The sequence below is a fragment of the Artemia sp. Qi Xiang Cuo genome, chromosome 2, assembly GCF_049724085.1.
Source record: "Artemia sp. Qi Xiang Cuo chromosome 2, ASM4972408v1, whole genome shotgun sequence".
NCBI classification, from domain to species: domain Eukaryota; kingdom Metazoa; phylum Arthropoda; class Branchiopoda; order Anostraca; family Artemiidae; genus Artemia; species Artemia sp. Qi Xiang Cuo.
Genome location: NC_142795.1, coordinates 21,396,576 through 21,417,129, shown reverse-complemented (window position 1 = coordinate 21,417,129; position 20,554 = coordinate 21,396,576). Strand labels below are relative to the sequence as shown.

General features: G+C 35.0%; 1 protein-coding gene across 1 annotated transcript in view; it reads right to left on the bottom strand.

Moving 5' to 3' along the window:
- LOC148954992 (ATP-dependent RNA helicase SUV3 homolog, mitochondrial-like) overlaps positions 1-20,554 on the bottom strand; it is a 386,954-nt gene that overhangs the window by 106,392 nt on the left and 260,008 nt on the right. The window contains exon 9 of the mRNA XM_089105942.1: positions 6,613-6,761. Coding sequence (XP_088962068.1) covers positions 6,613-6,761 — 149 coding nt within the window. The remainder of the gene's footprint in view (positions 1-6,612; positions 6,762-20,554) is intronic.

The window sequence follows — 20,554 nt, the reverse complement described above, 5'->3', positions numbered from 1 at the left end:
TAGCCCAAATGTGTTTCTAAAGTAACGAAGAAACTAACGAAGAAACCGGTTTATTCTCGAGTTTTACACATCGTAAACTTGAGTGAGTGGCGTATAATATAGGCTACAACTACCGGAATTTTTCATGGAGAGTCGGATTTCCCAGTATTATTTAAAAACAATCAGAAATTAAATTAAAAAAACAACCCTCTTTTCAACTTAAAGTAAGGAGCAACACCAAAATTTCAAACGAACAGAAATTATTACGTATATGATAGGAGTTGCCTGTAATTTGAAAGGAAATCGTCATATCTATAGTGTCTTTTTAAGTAACAAAATATAATGCAATTTTTGACAAAAACTGCATCTTCATATACAAAATGATATAACACAGGTATCTTTTGGAAAGTCGCTTCTCTGGAAAAGGACGTCATATTTGAGTTACTCTGTTACCTCATTCCCTTAAATGTCTTCATCGTCATAAACTGGTCTTTAGAGTATTCATTGTATTATAAATTGCAAACAAAGGCTTGCTTTCGTCATAAATTGACAGGCACAAATTAATTTTTAAATAATTCTAGCAGGGAATGATAGCTCCTGTGATTTTACAGATCAGTTCTCCTAAAATGAAGAAGTCCTTAAACAAAAAATATAAAAGTATACTTTCGTATGAGAAGCGCAACACACAGTTGCGTCCGTTCCTCCTCAATCCCAATCTATTCAAAGCCTCCCTCTTTACACCCTCCCAATAATCAATGTTCCTCAGTTTTCTTCAATCTCTAAATATTTCACGTAGACGATATTTCATAGATAATTTAGTTGCTTTTTTTTTATCTGCAATTCCTCAAAGATATCGAGGATAATACACCTATTTGGACTATTTGTATGATTAAATAAAAAAACAAGTTTTTTCAACTGAAAGTAACGAGCAACATTAAAACTTTAAACCAACAGAAATTATTACGTATATGAAAGGGGTTGCCTCTTCATCAAGACCCCCTTCTTTACGCTAAAGTTTTTTTGATTTTTAAAACAAAGTTTGTTATTCGAAATAAACGGTCATTGTGTTTCAGAAGTCGTTCTTAAAGAATTAGGACAAAAAGTCAAATGTTTAGCGTAAATCCCTGCAATAGGGGGAGGGGGGGGCAAATCCATGTTTCCCAAGTGAAAAAGTGATTTTCCTTGTTGTTCAAGGGACCTCTAATTCTCATACATATGGTGATTCGGTACTGGTTAAGAAAGCGGTAAGCACGCGATAACTGAAGTTTCGTTAATGCTAATGATATAAACAAAATAGGATTAAAATATAATAGTTTATGGACAAATTTGGGCTATATATTTCCACATTAGGGGTGGTGGTGGTAGGGGTAAAGCATAGCATATATTAAATACGTAACCTAACCTAACCAACCCTAGGTACTTTTAGTCCCCCTAAACCCCAAAAAACTAAAGCTTAAATATACTACAGACACCTTTGTTCAATAACTATATATTGGAGACTACCCGGTTATTATCCTATCTGATCTTCAACACAATTGTCGCGCGCTTATCGCTTTCTTAATCAGTACCGGTGATTTTAATGGCGCAGTTTTCATTTCGATCCGACACCATTTTCTGGGAGTTTCAGGCTCTTTTTCAAAATTCCCATAAATTTGTTTTCGCAATAAATTTTACTATTATGATTAGCTAAATATAAAAAGTTGCCAATCCTGAATCAGTTTTAAATGGCGATTCTTGCTCGCTTGACATTTTTTTCAAAAGTTTTTTCTAACTTTCGCTTAATAAAGACCGATCTTTATACCTAGTACATACAAAACTAAATTTTTCAACATCTGAAATAAACATGACGTTTTTTCCAAGAAGAACTTATTCTGAACCACCGCCAACCCCCAGGAAAATGTATGTGGAGGATGTTCTTATTTCGCCCTAAAAAGCAACCTCAATTCTTCAGCCGTTTTATTTCATCACCTACTTTCATAACACGTTGGGTAACATCCCTGCTCTTAAACAATTATGTTCTTTGCATTTGTTACAAGACCTAGTGCACAGGAAGTAAATTTTGCAAAATCATAAATAAAGTTTGAAATTCTTTTTCAACAAAATACGCTGTTCAGGAAAATTCCCTAGAAAAGTATATTAAATTGAAGTGTGTATCGTTTTTGGATGAAGGATGAAAAGTTGCAAAAATAATAGTTAAACAAAAACCACGTTTTAAAATAGTTAAAAATTTAGGTATATTCATTTTTGTTATGTTTTTACGAGTCAGACAAACATTTCAGGGGGTGGGTCAAACCCCCTAGCCTCTCCCCCTGGATACGGCCTTGGGTATTAGTGTCCAGTCAGGCCTACTCAAAAGGGAACATTATAAAATTCTGAAAGAAGCTTAAAAAATCCGAAAATACTTACTTATACCATTTCTAAAAGTACATTACTTTACTTGACCCAACCCCCCCCCCTCCCAAGGAACAAATATATATCCCACATTATATATTTCCCATGCATTTTTCCATTTCTTGATTTCGTTGACGTTGCTTCTTTGCCGTTAAATATATTTGAATAAAAAAAAAGTGAAGCATGGCAAAATGTATGGAAAATATATTATTTGGGCTATATATTTGCACATTAGAGGCGGAAGGGGCGAAGTAAAGTGAAACGCTTTATATAAGTAAGTATTTTAGGATTTTTTTAAAGCGATTTTCAAAATTTTACAGTGTTTCCTTTTGAGCAGGCCTAACTGTATATCCTCTAGTCTTTCAAAATAATATCCTCTAATGTTTCAAGAGGGGGTTTATCCCTACCAGCTCAAGCCGAAGAAACATTACCATGAGTGGAGAAACACACCACTTCTAAAAAGTTCGGTTCGCTCAAACACCTACAAATCCAGCCACGTACAAGGTGCGGGGGAGTGTTCTTGTGCCTATACCTCGTCCCTCCAAGCATCACGTGATTAGTCTCTTATATTTTCCATACAATTTTCTCATAATTATGATTTCAAAAAGTAGTATCCCTTCTCCGAAGCTACATCCTGCAACGTCCAAATACAAGGTCTAATTATGTCAATTAATAATCGCTTCGTATACACATGTCAGCATGTACCAACCAGCAAAAAGGACAGCAAACGGCAACAAATAAAAAGGAATCAAAGGCTTAATAATGAAAATGGCAAAATAGCTTTACATCTGCCCACTTGACAGTTAACTAGCAACCAATTTAAAGCACACAACAATCAATCCTACCCAAAAACCATTATTACAAACCCCAGACAAAACACAATCATGAAAAATATAGTGCTCATCTCGTGTAGTGACAACATCCACACAAACGGAACCCCAGGGGAAAAAACGAGTTTTCATATAAACCTAATTGCTTTTTGCTTCAAAACCACCTGGATATAAGTCACTGATCAGGTCTTATCCAGCTTATTACCAGGGGGTTAGTTGCCTTCTACTTTGAAATTCGAGCTAATGTCTGATTATCAAAATGATCGCGTCTTTTTCTTTCAGTGAATTATTTACAAGGCAAGGGCGGATCCAGGATTTTTTTTCGGGGGGGGGGGGCTACTAACTTTTGACTCAGTTTTTGACTAATTTTACTGATTTTTACCTAGGTTTTACTAATTGTCGACTTATTTTCGACTCGGTCAAAATTTCGGGGGGGGGGGGTTCAAACCGGTTAACCCCCCCCCCTGGATACGGCCTTGTTACAAGGTATTTCAAACAGGGTATTTTTTTAGGGGCTTCCAAACGTTGTTTACAGGAAACTCATAGTAGGTTTGATGCAATAAAATGATCCATAATTTTCAACAGTGGTTTAACATACCATATCTCAGAAGAAATTAAGGGGGACTCCTCTCCAGTACTGGCCCAGAAGAGCCTCCACTGCCCACAAGAGAAATATTATAAGAAATTTTTTTTAGTGCTTGGGAGGGATTTAGACTCCCTTTCGACGAAGGGAATTCTCTGATACCCTCAAATTTGGGTTGTGTGCATATATGTTAATCCAATGTCCTTGAGGTCACCGTTAAACACCATAATCAGCATTTTAATGGTGAGACACACATAAGAGCTACAGACAATGTCGCTTTTTTTGGCATATTTTCAAAAAAATTTTTATTTCAGATGGATAAACCCCTGTGACGTCTTCACAAAAAAGTTTCTTTACCTCTTGGCAGATTGATAGGATAGGAGAAGCGTTTTCGTTCCCTTACTTGAATTTATTACATTTAGATTAGTTAAATCCAGGTAAAGCCCCTAGGGTACAAGGAATATATACACATTGGTGTAGCTTTCAATCCATAAAAATAAAAAAATCTATTGAATACAAACTTATGGATAATTATTTCCAATACGAAGGAGATTAAGTCCTCCTAAAGAGCCAAAACAAGGTCAAACTTTGAAAATAAAGCAAACTAAGAAGAAACAAATGGATCCCAGGATCCTGATTCAAATTATAAGCCTAAACCATTAAACTTCGGCCTAAGAAAAGTCCTTGAATGTCAGCAAACAAGTATTTCAAGAAAAGATTCCCCACCTTGAGAAACTCCTGCATTGTTACATTTTGTTCTAACAAAAATGTTGTATGTCCTTCACAAACTTCACACAGGGTACATGTGCAGCCAAAAAAGGGCTCTATTTTTGAATAGGTCCAAGTCAGGCACACCGCAGAGGGGGGGGGGGGGTGTAACATCCAAACATTAGAAATTTTGAAAATTTTCAACTGTTTGGATTTTATTTTACAACAGGGACCCAATTTATCTCGACGAAAAAGAATATTTCATTATTCTCTATTTAAAACTAATACTAACTTCTGTTTCTCCCGATGCAAGTAAAAATAAGTGCCCCTACCCTAATACAATATCCAGATTGCTACTGAGACACGGTTTTGCATAGCAACACGGATACTTACTTTTACGGACGGGAAACAAATGAGTACAGTGAAGACACACAGGTGCATTGCGTGTAACTTGCGATAATCCGTACTATCACTTACCTTTTTTTTTCGTGACTAATAATTTAAATTTGAAATTTTTGGCGCCTGTTTTGATCGATTATTACGTCAATGTCAGACACGATTTATGTTAGCCATCATATTATATCCAAAGGCCAAAAAAAGACAGATGTTTTTACACTTCTTTCAACTTTTTGCTAAAAGCAAGACATCCACAATTTAAATTTTTTGTACATTTTTTTGTAGGCCTGGGAATACAATTGAAAAGGATATTTTAAGAAATAAGATTTTTCTATGGGAAAAGCGAAGATAGACAGATATGGCACACATAATAGAAAAAAACAGGGGTAAGCATAAATGTGTTCGCAATAAATGAATTAAAAAATGTGAATTATAGATGGATGAAGATCAAGGCATATGCAGATAATTTCTAAAAGAAAAGTAAACATTTATATTTATTCAAATTAATGGTAAATTTTCCTTTTGCAGATGTTGATAAGTTGGCGACTGAAAATTATTTTCAAACATAAGTGATTTTAAAAGGTTCACTAAACTTTCAGAAACCACACTCCAATCTGTCCATTACTTTTAGTTCTTTCCAAGAAAAACCTTCAGTCTGTAAAACAAGCAGTTTGTTTACAAGGAAAAACGGCCATAATCCACATTCATATGTGAAAATGGACAGTTTCCCCGTTGAAGTCGATGGCTTTTACAAAGAAAGAAGAAAAAGAAAAAAAAAAACTAAGACAGATCCGAAAGACCCCAATACATAAGTTAAATGATTACACAGGTCATTGTCGGCCTAAAGAATACAAAAGCAAATTTGATACTTTTGTCTTATAACCGCCGCACTCAAAATCTTGTATCTCGAATATGAGACAATAACAGGTTTTCATGGTTTTTATACCAGACAATATTAGCTTCGGCTCGGTGGGAAAGCACATTGTAGCTATATTCTAATTAAATATTTAGTTGGTATTTTGGTTAGGTTAGCTTATATTACCTGTTTAATATAACGCGGTCTGGGCGGCCCCCCTTCCATAATTCTTTGTAGTAGTTTTCATAACTTTGTTGATAAGAGTATTATATTTTGTTTTATTTCATTAGCATTGACCAAACATCACTTCTCGGCAAAAATGAGTGTGGTGGCTATAAGAAACAATTACCGCAAATTTAATAAATAAAAACTAAAAAGCGGAGAAATAAAAGAGGAAAACAATTTTTTTTTGGAAAAAACTAAAACGCAGAAAAAAAAAGTTTGAAAAAGGACTAAAAATACAGACTAAACATCCTAAAAACCATAATAAACAGTGACTAATGAAAACAGAAATACATAATAACATGGCACATATCTAAATGCGGGTAAAACCTATGTATGCCTATAGTTAGAGACTATTATAGGCTAGAGACATTTTCAGGGCTTTACTAGGTAAAAAAGTAATTCAGTAGAATATATTTCTTCAAAATATAAGAAATGGCAAATTATGTTGCCAAAACCTCGCTCCTCTAATAAGTGCCAAAATCGTTGTTTATACATATTCATATGTTGGCTATTAACTGTGAGGCTGTTTCCTAGCGTTTTTTTTTTTTATTATGATAGTGAAATATCAAACGTAGTAATTATCCAACAATATTTTTGGAACATTGGGCAACTTTTTATAAAAAAGTAAACCCAACACAACTTACCTCAACCAAAGATAGAGATCTAAAACATCGAAAACAGCTTCTAAATGAACGAGATCCTGAATTGTAGAAGGTGGACTTATTGGCCAGCCTATTTGCCGGCACAGCCAGTCGAATGTCATTGCTTCATTGCGACTATACTGTCGAGCCAACTACAAGAAAATACACAGAATAATATCTAAAAGGCGTAAATGTCTATCAAGGGGGCTCAAATTTGGGGAGAGGTCGGAAAAATACCGGAACGGATAAATTATAGGACATTATAAAACAACAGAAAAGACCATAAGGTTTTGGGGATTAGGTCTGTCCATTTTCTAACGTGCCAGACTTATAGCATGCCCTTCTTTACGTAAAGGAAATAGAGCATGTTAACAGGATTTATAATTAGAACCTTTTAGTAAGATAGAATCTGATTAGACATGTGCACAAAAACAGTTTTCCTCTCCCCCAATAGTCTGGCAAGTTCGAGTAGGATTTCTCGTAGTTCAAACAGTTCCTTTTTCGACTTTAAAGCTTTCTAAAACATCGTTGAGCATAACTATTTTCTTCAGGTAAATTTTCATAAGGGCGCCAATTCTCCTCCCTGTAAATTTTGAAGAATGCCCTTTCCTGATATTTTTATAGAAATAAAATAGAAATTAAAAGTAAAATGCCTCCCCATAAGATTTTAAAAACACGTATTTGTACCTTCATTTAAAAAGATTAAAAAATCCTTGTTTCCTCTCAAAAAATGTAATTTGTCTCCTTAAAAAATATTATAATAATGCTATTTAAAATCTCGCAGTATTATGCGGTAAGTTTTATGTAGCCACGACTGGTTGAACAATCTGAACATTATAGTTTAATTTTTTACCTTATTTTATGCCCTTTGGTGCTATAAGATCAGACTAAAAGCTGCGTCAAAGTTAACGGAAAACGAGCACGGTATTTTAGATAAAATCGGTAAGCGACAAGAGTGTGTTGCCGTCCCCCAAACTGCTCAACATTTTCACAGATCCCGTTATGACCCGAACAACCGATCGCTTGTCTTTAGACCTTCAATTTGGAGACTGAATTTTTACCAATGTCGACATCGCAGATTAGCTTGCACTCGTTGCCACGTCCATACAACAGTTGACAGGTGCTCTCAATGGACTGCAGGAAGAAGCTGCAAAAGTCGGGCTTAAAGTTAACTGGCAAAAAACAAAGACAATGGCGGTCAAACCGCTAGGCCCGGTTACGTCCCCAGACTTCCTTAAAGTCTGTGCCGTCCATCTTGAAGTTGTCACTAACTTCACCTATCTTGGCTCTATAATTTTGAATGATGGTACGCGGAAGCGAAACTGGGTAGCTGAATCGCGGAAGCTTCTTCTGTCTGAAGACTCTTGCGAAAGCCAGAGTTGCCACCTCCTAATGATTTATCACTATTGATAGTGATTTTTTATATTGCCTAAACAAAATAAATCACTAAATTTGCATATAAATCATTAGATTGTTGAAGAAAATCACTAAATCAACCAAAAAATCACTAAAATATAGCGATTTTTGTCACCAGGTGGCAACCCTGGCGGAAGCCTAAAGACTCAATACCAATTGGAGAATACTACTTGCACATAGGCACACAAAGATACGCATATATAACAAATCAATGAGATTCGCACTGTTCTATATGGCTGAGATATGTCTCCTCCAATCCACCATCTTGAGTATTATAGATGCCTGTCAAACGAAACAACTCTGTTGAATCCAGTGTTTCCATGGGAAGATTTGGTGAATCACAAAAGGCACCTTGCCTTTACTTACCAACTGCCATTCTCAACTCAGATTTCCCAGATAACCCTCAAATGGACACCTTGGACACCTCCTTAAAATGCCACAAGTAGCTCCTATTTGATTAACGGACAACTTCTACCCCTCATTACATGGTTGGTCGCGCTCGAGGGGCATACCTTGGACCAGTTGGAAGGACAGTGTAAAGAGGTTCCTCAAAAAGCCAATGCTGACGTTGACGAGGTCCCCTTCAAAGCAGTAGATCTTTCAGTCAGGAATAATCAATTTGTTACGCTCTCTACGCCACGCACACTGCGACAGGAGTGTTAAGTCAAGTCAAATCTTTGGTCCATGATCAGAGTCTTAAATTTTTTCTTTCTTTTATACACATAAAAAAAGATAAGCAAAGATAATATTTATTTTTAAACGACTGTCACAAACTCTAATAGAGCCAAATTTGCTTCTTATATCAGAGTGAAAGAAAACAAAACGAAAACAACCAAGACAGCAAGAACATGTTAAAAATTAATCAAACAAGAAATCTATCAAACATAAAAATGTTCTATAAGAAAATAAATAAAATTAATAAAATACAACATTCACAAATTTTGCGTCCAATAAACTCATAATGAGCTTTGTACAATTTATCGCCAAAAAAACGAAAGAAATCGAAAAGGAGGGCTAAGATTATGTTATAAAATAATACTCGCTGAAAAATGACTGCCATAATAAAAAAAGCAGAATTCGCTCTCCAAGTCAAATAATGTAGAAACCAATAAAATAACAATACAACAATAACTATTATACAATAAGAAATTGTAAATACTAATATGGTTTACTATCAGGTCAAAAAGCTAGAGATCAAATAAGTTTATGAGAAACCTATTTTTAACCCGTTTATACAATAGACATGGCTGATGGCTGATATAATTTAGCATATGACAAGCATATATATAATTATAAATAGCGGCTAACTTAGTCATAACTCTTTTCATACTTTTGCACAGCAAAACAATCTGCAAATTTATTTTCAAAAAAGTTTCCTTTAGTAATTTGTTTCTTACTAAGTTAAAAAAGTCTCACTTTTAGTGCTTTTCAACGTTTTCATATAGTTCAGATGTTTCACATCTATTCAAATTTAAAAGCTAAGACATTTCTTTGAGGTAAATAGTCACAAGGGCTCTAATTGAGGGAAGGGACAGAAATACATTGTTTTGGTACTCTTATTTTTTTTAATCTTAGACTAATATTTCTCCTAGATTTTGAAAGTATTTTTTGTGGCTTCGTTTAAAAAAATCGAAAAAATATTTTCCCCTCCTCCAGACATTTTCGTGATTTGGCACCACTGAATATTCAGCTCTTTCAACACCCCATGCCGAAATTTAACTTACCGTACCATGCTGCGAGGCTATAATTAATATTATTACTACATTTTAAAATTATTTTACGCTTTTTTGTCCATGATTAGGGTTTTGCACTGTTTATTTTCATAACAACAAGATACCAACAACTATAATGCAGTAAAAGATTGCGAATCTCGCGATGGTAAATCTCAAGATCAAAGCTACAGTTCTGGAAACTCTGGAAAAACCGATTATGTCTACTGGAGACACTGGAGAAACCTATTTAAGCCCTACTTATAATGAACTAATTAATTCTAATTATAATGAAATTTTTTTTATATAAATCAACAAAATCATATTTTGCAATCTAACAGAATCTGTGATAATATCTTACCTGGGAAACGACTGGCTTTTAGAAAATGCTCGACATAAATTGAAAAACGGAATTTCCATTCAGTATTGTATTTTCATTCATTTACCCTTTCACCGTTCCTTTGAGAGGGTTTTCATATTTTAGTTTTTGTGTTTGTTTTAAGGTTTGCTTTTTATATGTTATCTTTGGATTTTTATCAGATTTATTTTAAATATTGTTCACTGAGGACGGTCAAGCGGAGGTCTTGACCGAAATATTTGTATTGTAATCTACGTTTTCACTGGCTTGTGCTATCCTCGTTTCTCTGTTCTTTGCGGTTATTTTTTCGTTTTGTCATGATTAGCCAGTGTGGTCTCAGAAATTATTTGTTAATCCTAATGAAATATACCAAAAATGATGAAAATATAATACTTTATTAACAAAATTATGGAAACTGCAACAGAGAATTATGGAAAGCAGGCCGCTCAGAACGCATTATATTAAATAGCCAACCACCTCTATATATTCAATGTTTAATTAAAATATACCTGCATAGTACTTTATCTGACTCAGGCTTAGCTGATTATCTCCAAGTGGCAGTGGCGGATCCAGAGGGGGCGAGGGGGGAGCCCCCCCTAACATAGTCTAAAGTAGTGTAATTTACTTAATTAACGCAAGTTTGCGTTAATTAAACTTGATCCTAACGCAGGTTTACCAGATCAACCTATTTTTCGCCCCCCCCCCCTAAGAAAAATCCTGGATCCGCCCCTGTCAAGTGCACACAGAAAACAGGTTTCATTACAGATCAACAACAAAGTGTGGCCACTATATCACGTAAGTACCCATTTTATAAACGAAATAAAAAAAAACATTTTTCAAAATTGAAGTTTCCGTTTGTATTTTTAGGTTTCTGTTTTTCTTTTTAATGAGAATACAAAAAAAACAACAACAGATTTTTCGGAATATAGGGGAATATTTTTGGTTTTCCATCTTTTTTCCCATGGAAATACAAATAATATATTTCTCACAATCTAGGAGGCAATTGCGCCCCCCTCTAGTTGGTGTCCCGGCGTTTACATAATAGCTATTCAAAATAACTCTTAGATCCATAACTCGTCTGCGCAGCCTATGGCCAAGTATTATCCAGCGCATGACTAGTCTATATATGTAATTACAGCTAGCACGCTTGCTAGGTCGTAACTCTTTCCATGCTTTGCATAGCGAAATAACCTGCCATCTTATTTTCAAAAAAGTTTCCCCGGAGCGTAGGAGAACAATTCAACAATAGTGCACTTGCAATCAATGACTAGGGGAACAATTCAAAAGCTATTAATTAACGCGCCTCCTGCTTTGCATATGTCCATTACCTGCTTGCAAAAGCTATTTACTAAATGTTCTCGCATTCCATACGGACCACATAATGCTACAAATATTTTTATGCATTCTTTATCAGTTAACGGCCGAGTTAAACATCGTTTTAAAATATGCAAAAAAATGTCAATGAAAAAGACGGATGGACCATATAAAATCCATTAAAGCTCCCTTCATTTCACTACCACCATGCACATTTTAAAAGTCTGAAATCAAAATTGTATTAGCTTCAGTATCGCCACCAAAACTCCCCTTCGAGAGGGGTCGAAGCCATTTTTTTTGGGGGGGGGGGGCTGACAGTTGGTGATCTTTTTTGCCGGGATATAATCAAGTAATATTTGAATATATATATTCAAGCATGTGGGTATGTGTATACATTGAAAAACAAGCTAAATTATTCCAGCTAGGAAAGTAAAAACTTGACAGAATAGTCTTAGAACCATGAGATTGTGCACGTGTGTTTGTATATATACAATGAAGTGAGTATCTTTTCATTGAATTTGCAGCAAAACTATTCAGACCAGAAACATCACATTTTTGTAAAGTAATTTGGGAACCACAAGAAAAAAAACTTTAAAAATTTGGCTTCATGATAATAAGCGTGCGAGGACCGACAGCCCAGGCCATCAGAAGTTAAGAAAAAAAAAAACAGCTGGCTCTCTTACTAGATTTTCCTTTTATACAAATGAACTAGTAAGTTTTAGCTGATTATTAGAAGCAGCTTAGCCAGACCAGAAGCAATTTGCAGAGTTGAAATTACATGGAAATTAAAATCCCGAGAAAAAAAGGTTTGCCGTTCGTTTCAGTGTTCATTCTGTCCAGCGAGAACCTGTTTGGTACAGGCGAAAAATTCCTGTTATTTCTTTTCTTTGTCCTTGTCTGTTTCACCGGAGAAATTTGCCTCTTTTGCTTTTTGAGATGGTTAGTCAGTTCGGTTCCAAATCTTCTGAATTAGAAGAAATTATTACACACCATTTTAGGGGCAAACTAAAAATTGAATTTTTTTTGTATAAAAAAATTCATTAAAATATATAAATAAACTAACAACGAAACCAAAGAAATAAGAATGCCCTAAAAATGAAGCACAATCTGGGGGCTTCTCTAGACCCCCCCCCCCCTGACGTGCATCTTCATGGCTGATTCGGATAATTTATCACTTTATTTTCACAATGACCTAATTTTTAGTTGAAGTAAGTTTTTATCGCCTTTTAAGCCTGAACCTTGAATTAAAACCAGGCACGTACACACAGATTTATTTCAGAGTGGCGGTGGAATGCGAGTGTGAAAGAATGTAAAAAAAAAGCATACTACATGGACAGATAAAATTATATGAAATATTGTAAACATATCAATGTTTTGGAGAAAGGAACAGACCCTTAGACCCTTCCCCTCCGTAATTGTATCGGTAATACAGTCAGTATTTAACTCAGTTCAAAGCAAACACATATTTAAATTTTCTTTATAGAACTACATAGTAGAACAAGTAAAAACAAATTCCCCCATACTTTCCAAAAATGTGTGTATTTCCCGTCGTCTTTAAGAATTTGGCCACCTCTCATGAATTCTGTTTCGACCCGAAACAAATTTCATCGTAAGTGCCTGAATTCGATTATTAACATTGGCTCATAAAAAAAGTTTTTCTGATGAAAGTAAAGATCAAAGTTGAACCTGAAAACGAACAAAAATTACTGCTTCCCGGTTTATGCAACTAGTTTTTGAAAAACTGTTTCAAACAAACTGGCTCGAGACATCTCCCTATATTTGTTGAATTCTTAAAAAAACAGCGATTTAATGAAATAACAAAACCGGCGCAACAAAACAGGAAAATCCTCACGTAGCATACAGAAAATAATAAAATAATTCATAAAGCTGTCAAATAGTCTTATACCGGCTATGAAATCGATAACTTTTACGATTTGATTTTAACTTCCCAGAAAACTAAAAAAAGCTCAGTTTTTAGTAAGGTGCTAGTTTTCCAGAATTCTACAAATTTAGGGAATTATCCCGAGTCAGTTTTTAAAAATATTTTAAAAAATATGAAGCATAAAGAACGAAACAGTAGCTTTTATTCGTTTTAACTTTCAACTTCGCTTTTACTTTCATCAGAAATTAATTTTCTTCGTTTTCAGGTTTTAAAAATATATCTAATAAATATTATAAGAAAAATTGTTTTTTCCAATTAGACAAAGAAAGTAATTAAGTTAACATTGATTTTTGACTAAAAGTAGGGTATAAAATATAGGTTTAACTCCGCATCTCTCTCTTTAACTTTGCCTTTAAAAATCTGGAATTTCTCACAAGAGTCTAGAGGGTGTTTTGAGGAGTTTTAAATAAAAATCAATTAACTATAAATTATTAATAGAATATAAGATTTCTAGCTAAATATAATTTACGAAAATTTGTGTTTTCATTGTTTTCGCTTCTTTGACTTTAACATTATAACTGAGGATTAGAAATGAGTCAGCGCATGAAAGAGAATATGCATTTCAATTTTTTTTTTTTTTTTTAATTCACTTATCATGAACACACGGGAGAACCGTTACCAGTAGACTAAAGCATCTTGTCAATTAAAAGTCTTCTGTAGGCTACGTTATTTGCCCATTCAAATCATGCGTTTATTAATGCTAGAAATTTAAGCCAACAGAAATTTAAAAATTTAACATAGAGCTGAAAGTTATATTAGGGTATGATGCGATTTTTTAATGCTCTTTTTAACTATAAATCTATATAAGCGCAATGAAATGATCAGTTGGTTTGAATTGAGCCTGTAAACATATCTCTACAATGTTGGCTATGTACTAGTTCTATTGGCAGGAATAAACGGGGAAGTGCGCCAGTATCTCCTAGTTTCTTACCCCTGCCTAGAATTTGAAAAATAATTGTTTTGGAGTGTTTTCATTGGAAAAAGCCCTCTTTTCATATTTTATTGGAAAAAAAAACTGGCAAAACAACTTAAAGTACACTTTTTTGGATGCCGTAAAGCACTTTATGATATCGCTATCAATTCGAATTCATAAAAAACCGATTAGATACAAAACTTATTTTCAAATGAGCATAACATCTCTACGATGTTGCCCGCGTCCTAGTTCTAACGACAGCAATTGATAGAGGAGGGAAGGGTTCAACAGTACTGCCTAAATTTTGAAAAAGTTCCTTTTTTTAGAATCTTTTCATTGGAAAAATCCCTTTTTAGTATTTTCATTGAAAAAAAACTGGAGAAACAACATCAAGTGCACTTTTTGGGTTCTATATGGTACTTTCTGATGGTGATATCAAGTCTAATGTCTAAAAAGTGATTAAATGTAAGAATTGCTACTAATAAAATTAGTAACTCATTTCCCGGTATTATTTAAAAACGATCAGAAATTAAGTTAAAAAACAAGTTTTTTTTCAACTGAAAGTAAGGAGTAAGGATCCAAACTTAAAACGAACAGAAATTATTACGTATATGAAAGGTGTTGCCCCTTCCAAAGGACCTTGCTCTTTACGCTAAAGTTAAGTTTTGACTTTTTGTCCTAATTCTTTAAGAACGATTCCTGAAACACAATGGCTGTTTAATTAGAATAATAAACTTTGTTTTAAAATTCTATTAAAAAACTTTAGCGTAAAGAGCGAGGTCTTGAGGAGGAGGCAACCTCTTTCACATACGTAATAATTTCTGTTCGCTTTAAGTTTTGATGTTGCCCCTTACTTTCAGTTGAAAAAAACTTGTTTTTTGTATTTAATTTCTGATCATTTTTAAATAATACCGGGAAATCCGGCTGACTTGTTTTCTGACTTCAAACTGTCCAAATACTTTACCCCCCCCTTATGTGCAAATATATAGCCCAAATTATATATTTCCCATACATTCTGTCGCTTGTCTTTGTCTTGTCTCACGCTAAGCTGAAAGAAACGAACAAAGAAACCGGATTGTTCTCGAATTTTATACAGCGTAAACTTGAGTGAGTGGTTTATAATACACAAGTACCAAAATTCCTTCCCCCCACGGAAAAAAAACTCAAATAAAATTCTCAAATTTGGAAAGTCTTATTTTCCACGGGGGGAGGGGGTATTGCGGGGGTATTTTCCCGGGAGTAAACAATGGGGGGGGGGGTAAACGCCGGCCACCGAAAAAACACTACGGGACTTGACTATTCTAGTTTTAGAATATAGGCCTATACTGCACCCACCGTCTTTACTAATATTACTACCTATGTAAGTGAAGCCGTCGAAACAGTCGATCTTCCCATTACCAAATATCAGCTCTTTACCTTCACTTATTCCTAGTTTCAATGAAAAAGTCTTCTTAACATTAATTTTTTTTAAACTATTCTTGCACCCTGAAGTCGAATACCTCTAAAAATTCAGTTATTTTGCTAACATTTTCATCTAGGATGCTTAAATCATCAGCATTATCTAAGTCTAAGAGTTCTACTTCCCCTTATGATTCCGTGTTCTCCTATTGCCTTTACTGTGCTCCTTAGGACAAATCCATCAATATGATCTATGTAAATTGAGGTAGAACGCAACCCTGCTTAACTCCTGATTTAATACTAAACCAGCCACTAACGTCATTTCATACCTTTACCCATGGGCGTAGGCAGCATTAGGCAGCAAATTGTCTAGGGGGGGGGGGCAGTCGATAGTGTCATGGAGTTTTATCAACTGCTTTTTCCAAACCATCTGCTTTTTCAGCCATATCTAATGTAAATTTGAAGGTCTAAGGGGGGCAGCTGCCCCCCCTCCCTACGCCCATGCCTTTACCTGGTATATACTTGAAGGATAAGACCTTTGATAAATATCTTCTATCAGCTGAACCAAAAGCTTACTCATAATCTATAAACTGAGGACTAAAGGGGTCTGATGACTTAGGGATTTCTCAATTATTAATCTAAGAGTAAAAATTTGGCCGACGCATCCGCTAATACCGCACTGTTCTTTTCTTAAGCTTTATCTACGGCATCTCAAAGTCTAAAAAGTATCACCATAGTAAGCAATTTGCTTCCTTCCAGGATAATGCCTCTATAATTACCATATTCATTCTTATCATCTTTCTTACGAAAGGGTTTAATTAGAGCTTTCCTAAAATCACTAAGTACTTCCCCTTTTCCAAAAATATTTTTCAAATTTGTTTACTAATTTTCAAATAAACACTTAAATATCTCTAAGTGACGTCCCACGGCCCACCTAGCCTTTCCGTTCCCGAAATGACCCCCAAATGCAAACAATAGCTTTTAAATGAGCCCTTAGACATCTCTCTATGATCTTTCAATGTCCCGCTGCGACGAAGAAAAAAAACAACATAGAGTTACCATGCTATCAACACATGGCATAGCCGCACAAATACTAATTCACCCTCAATTACGCTCTACCGGCGATTTATCTTTGAAATAAAACAGAAGCATTGATAAAAAGTAAAAAAAAAAACAACAAAATTAATCCGAAAGATCAAAATGATAAAATAAAGAAAAGCCGACAATTAAATAGCTATCCTAATATAAGTGGTTGAAAATGCCGACTACCAATCTACGCCAGCTAAGAGATTTCTTTTTAATTGGCGTTTTAGTTTACATTTGAATGGCACATCCCCCAGCATTTTAACGGTCATGTACAGAGATAGCAGAAATTCTTGTAGATTTCGATGATTGTATTCTAATTTCCGATTAAAAAAAGCCGACTGACTTGTTTAATAAAAACTGTTGCCGTCTATCATAAATTATAAAAGAACGACGTAATTATTTTCAGTAGGCCTACTTGCTCAGTTAAAAATTGGTCGTAAATGTGCATAACTTCAAGGAAGGCTAAAAAAAGTCCATAAAAGCTATCCGTTTAGAGAAGAGTCACTCTAACACTGCATGTGAACATCGGGCAGGGACGTAAGCAAAGGGGAGGGATCAAGGCCCGTCCCTCCGTAAAATTCAAAATTTTCTTGAATTTTTGGGCATTTTCCCATTTTTTTTAATCTTGAATTTTTCTTACGTTCAAATTACAAAACTTTTTTTTTACCCTCCCGTAATTCTTCTTTTTATCATTGCCCCCCCCCCCGACAATTCTTAAAATTTATACTATATTTTCTTTGGTACTTACGCATTATATGGGCCTTTCTAAAAAGTCAAGTTTGGTTAATCTAATGAAATAAAAAAATAGGATGAATATATAATAGTTTATAAACAAATTTGGGCTATATATTTGCACATTAGTGGGGATGAGGGGTAAAGCAGAGTAGATATCAAATACCTAACCTAACCTAGGTACCTCCCCCCCATACCCGTCAAAAACAACAGTTCAAATATTGGAAATGCAACGACAACCATACTTTGAAGGGCATTTCTCTAGCGGTCTCTTGAATGAACCCGTCTGGCGGGTTTTTCGTGATTGGCTTCCTTGTAAAGGCCCGTTTAATGCGTAAGTACCTTTTCTTTTATCATTCAGGAAACTCGCCTGTCTTTCCAAGTTGTGTCTCTTCTATGAAAAAACAAAGCCACGTGCCTGACCACAAACCACCGCAGAATTCATCACTGACATGTCAATTTTAAAAGTGCAAAAGGGATAGAAATTTTATTAAGGCGGTTAACAAATTTCTCAAAACAAAATAGGCAATTTTATGAAAATCACAGACTCAACAAAACGAACACATTTGGGGGAGGGGCTGATACAAGACACCAGCATTGGATGCTTAAATTTGAGTTAGTGCTTTGAGTTAGTCATAAGAGGGACTCGCTTGAGTGGCAATGTCCCAGTGGGCTCCACCTAAATTTCATAATATTTTTTTTTTCATACAATTCACTTGCGCTTTGCTGTTCAGAAAAATCTGGATTATACCCAATGATTTGCTGCATATGTGTCTAAGCCAGGTTGTGAGGAAAGATGATTTTCACTCGAGCCCCAAATAGCACCAAAATAACCAGAGGCGGGTTTAGGGGAAGGACAGAGGAGGCAGTTATCCCGGGTACAGAAATTATAGGACACAAAATTTCAAATAAATAATCTAACGGCTATAATTATTTTGTAATTTTGAAATTTTATTAAAACAAAGTAGAGAACCCAGTTAATAAAATTAATTAATTGATCAAATAAAATAAATTAAAAAATAACGAAATAATAATAATTAAAACGGTTGAGTTAATATAATTAATAATAATTCAATAATTAAATTACCTAAATAACAAATTAATAAATAATAAAACAGTAAAGTATTAAATAATCAATAAATTGAATTTAATTTTGTTAATAAACGAAATTTTTTTAAAAATTTAGCCTGAAAATTTTTTGGGACACAAACAGGGGGGGGGGCACTAATAAAGATTTTGCCCCAGGGAGAGGAGAGGCCAGAACCGCCACTGAAAATATCTGATCCTAACATATTGGCGACCACTCATCCTCCAGCCCGTCTCATTTGAATCTTCTTCTTTGGCGACTTTTTCTTTTGCAATATCTAACAGAATATCTCCCTCACATCAGATCAAAATCCTGATAAGTTTCCGAGAGCCTCACTGAATTTTACAGGCTTTGATTAACGAGTTATATTTTTTCCCAAAGATGTGAATTCGGTAGTAGATAAAGAGGTAAAGTGTCATAGAAATTGAGGAGCCAAGGCAAGAGGTAGCCATATGAGGGCTATAACGTGCAGCTCATACCACCCACTGAAATGTCCCCCAGGAAATCCTTGCGTATCTGCCTTATAGGAATTAATATGTGGGATAAATCGCTATTAAAACATACTATTGTAGAAATGAGGCATCCACACAAGATGGAATGGGTCATTCGAGCTTACACCTCCTCCAAAATCTGAGATCTTTATGATTTCCAATACAACTCGCCAACAATTAGCGTTTGCCTAGAAATTGAGACCCCATCACAGTAACCACAATATTTAGAGAAAAAAATATCTTAAAATATTGGTTGAATATTTCACGAACAAACCTCTACCTAAATAGCAAACACACAGAAAGATGCATATCCTGTTTTGGATATAAATAAAGAATGCAACCCTTTTCAAGTATCTGCTGGTACTATAAACGTAATTCCATTGTATCAGTTTTTAGTAAAGCCTTTTAATGTCATTTCTCAAATTTAACAAAACAGACTTACGGATGCGGGAACCAGTTTGAATCATTTACTTTTTTTGGAGTCAAAAAGTACTTAAATGTAATCTTTAAAGCCATCTGCCCCTTATTTAACAGGCTGGTGTTTATACCCTTTAACGGATTGTCGCTAAAAGATAGACAGCGTGTTGTACCATGTCTACCCAATTACCTGACAACAACCCAGCAAGCAAGGTTTCTCCTTTTTTGTTCTTTTTACCTTTTATTCCAAGACGTAAAACCAAAAATAGAAAAAATCGGACTCTAATAGCTAGCAAATGATCTTTTTTTTGAATTAGTCAAAGAAACAAAATTTCACGTGTCTAGTCTTGTTCATCTGTTCTAGTTCGTTTTTTCTACTAAACACAGCTAAAGGAAGCAGGAACATGAAAAGAACAGAGCATCTGAAGAAGAAGCAAAAAAGTTGACCGCTTGCAAGAATTGACAAAGTGTTGAAGACGGTGAACTTTGCAAGGAAAAAAATTGTACCAATCATAGGCAACACTGCCTAAGTAAAGAGCGAAGTGGGTACAATAAATAATTTTTTTTCTGACCAAGGCAATTTGTAAAGAAGGAATTGTCATAGGAACCTTCGAAATTAACTCATTCGATTGGAAATTGAAATTTCTGGTGCCCTTTTTTAAGAGTCAAAAGTGAATGGAGGACCACCAGCCCTCCAGAACAATCAATTCCCCAAACACGACCAATGCAAATTTCGAGACACCCATTTGATAGCATAGTCGAAAGGTCTAGTAACTATGTCTTTGGGGATGTCAATTCCCCAATTGCCCTCAGGGCAAGGACTGTTAATTAAGCAATTGCTCAGTGTTTACATATATGCTATTGAGAAAGGTGGGCATGTTTTACCTTTAGTCAGAAGTAAATAGTTCAAAGATCAGATAGTGAAAACTCCGGATCGACACAACCCCCCATAGCCCGGGGGCACGTGCCGAAAATTATGCCCCAGAGGCATATAGGGTTTTTATGGAAGAGGTGGTCGTATAAAATTCAGAGGGGGTCCATTTGTTTGGAAACTGGAAGTTCTAGTGCCCTTTTTAAAAGTA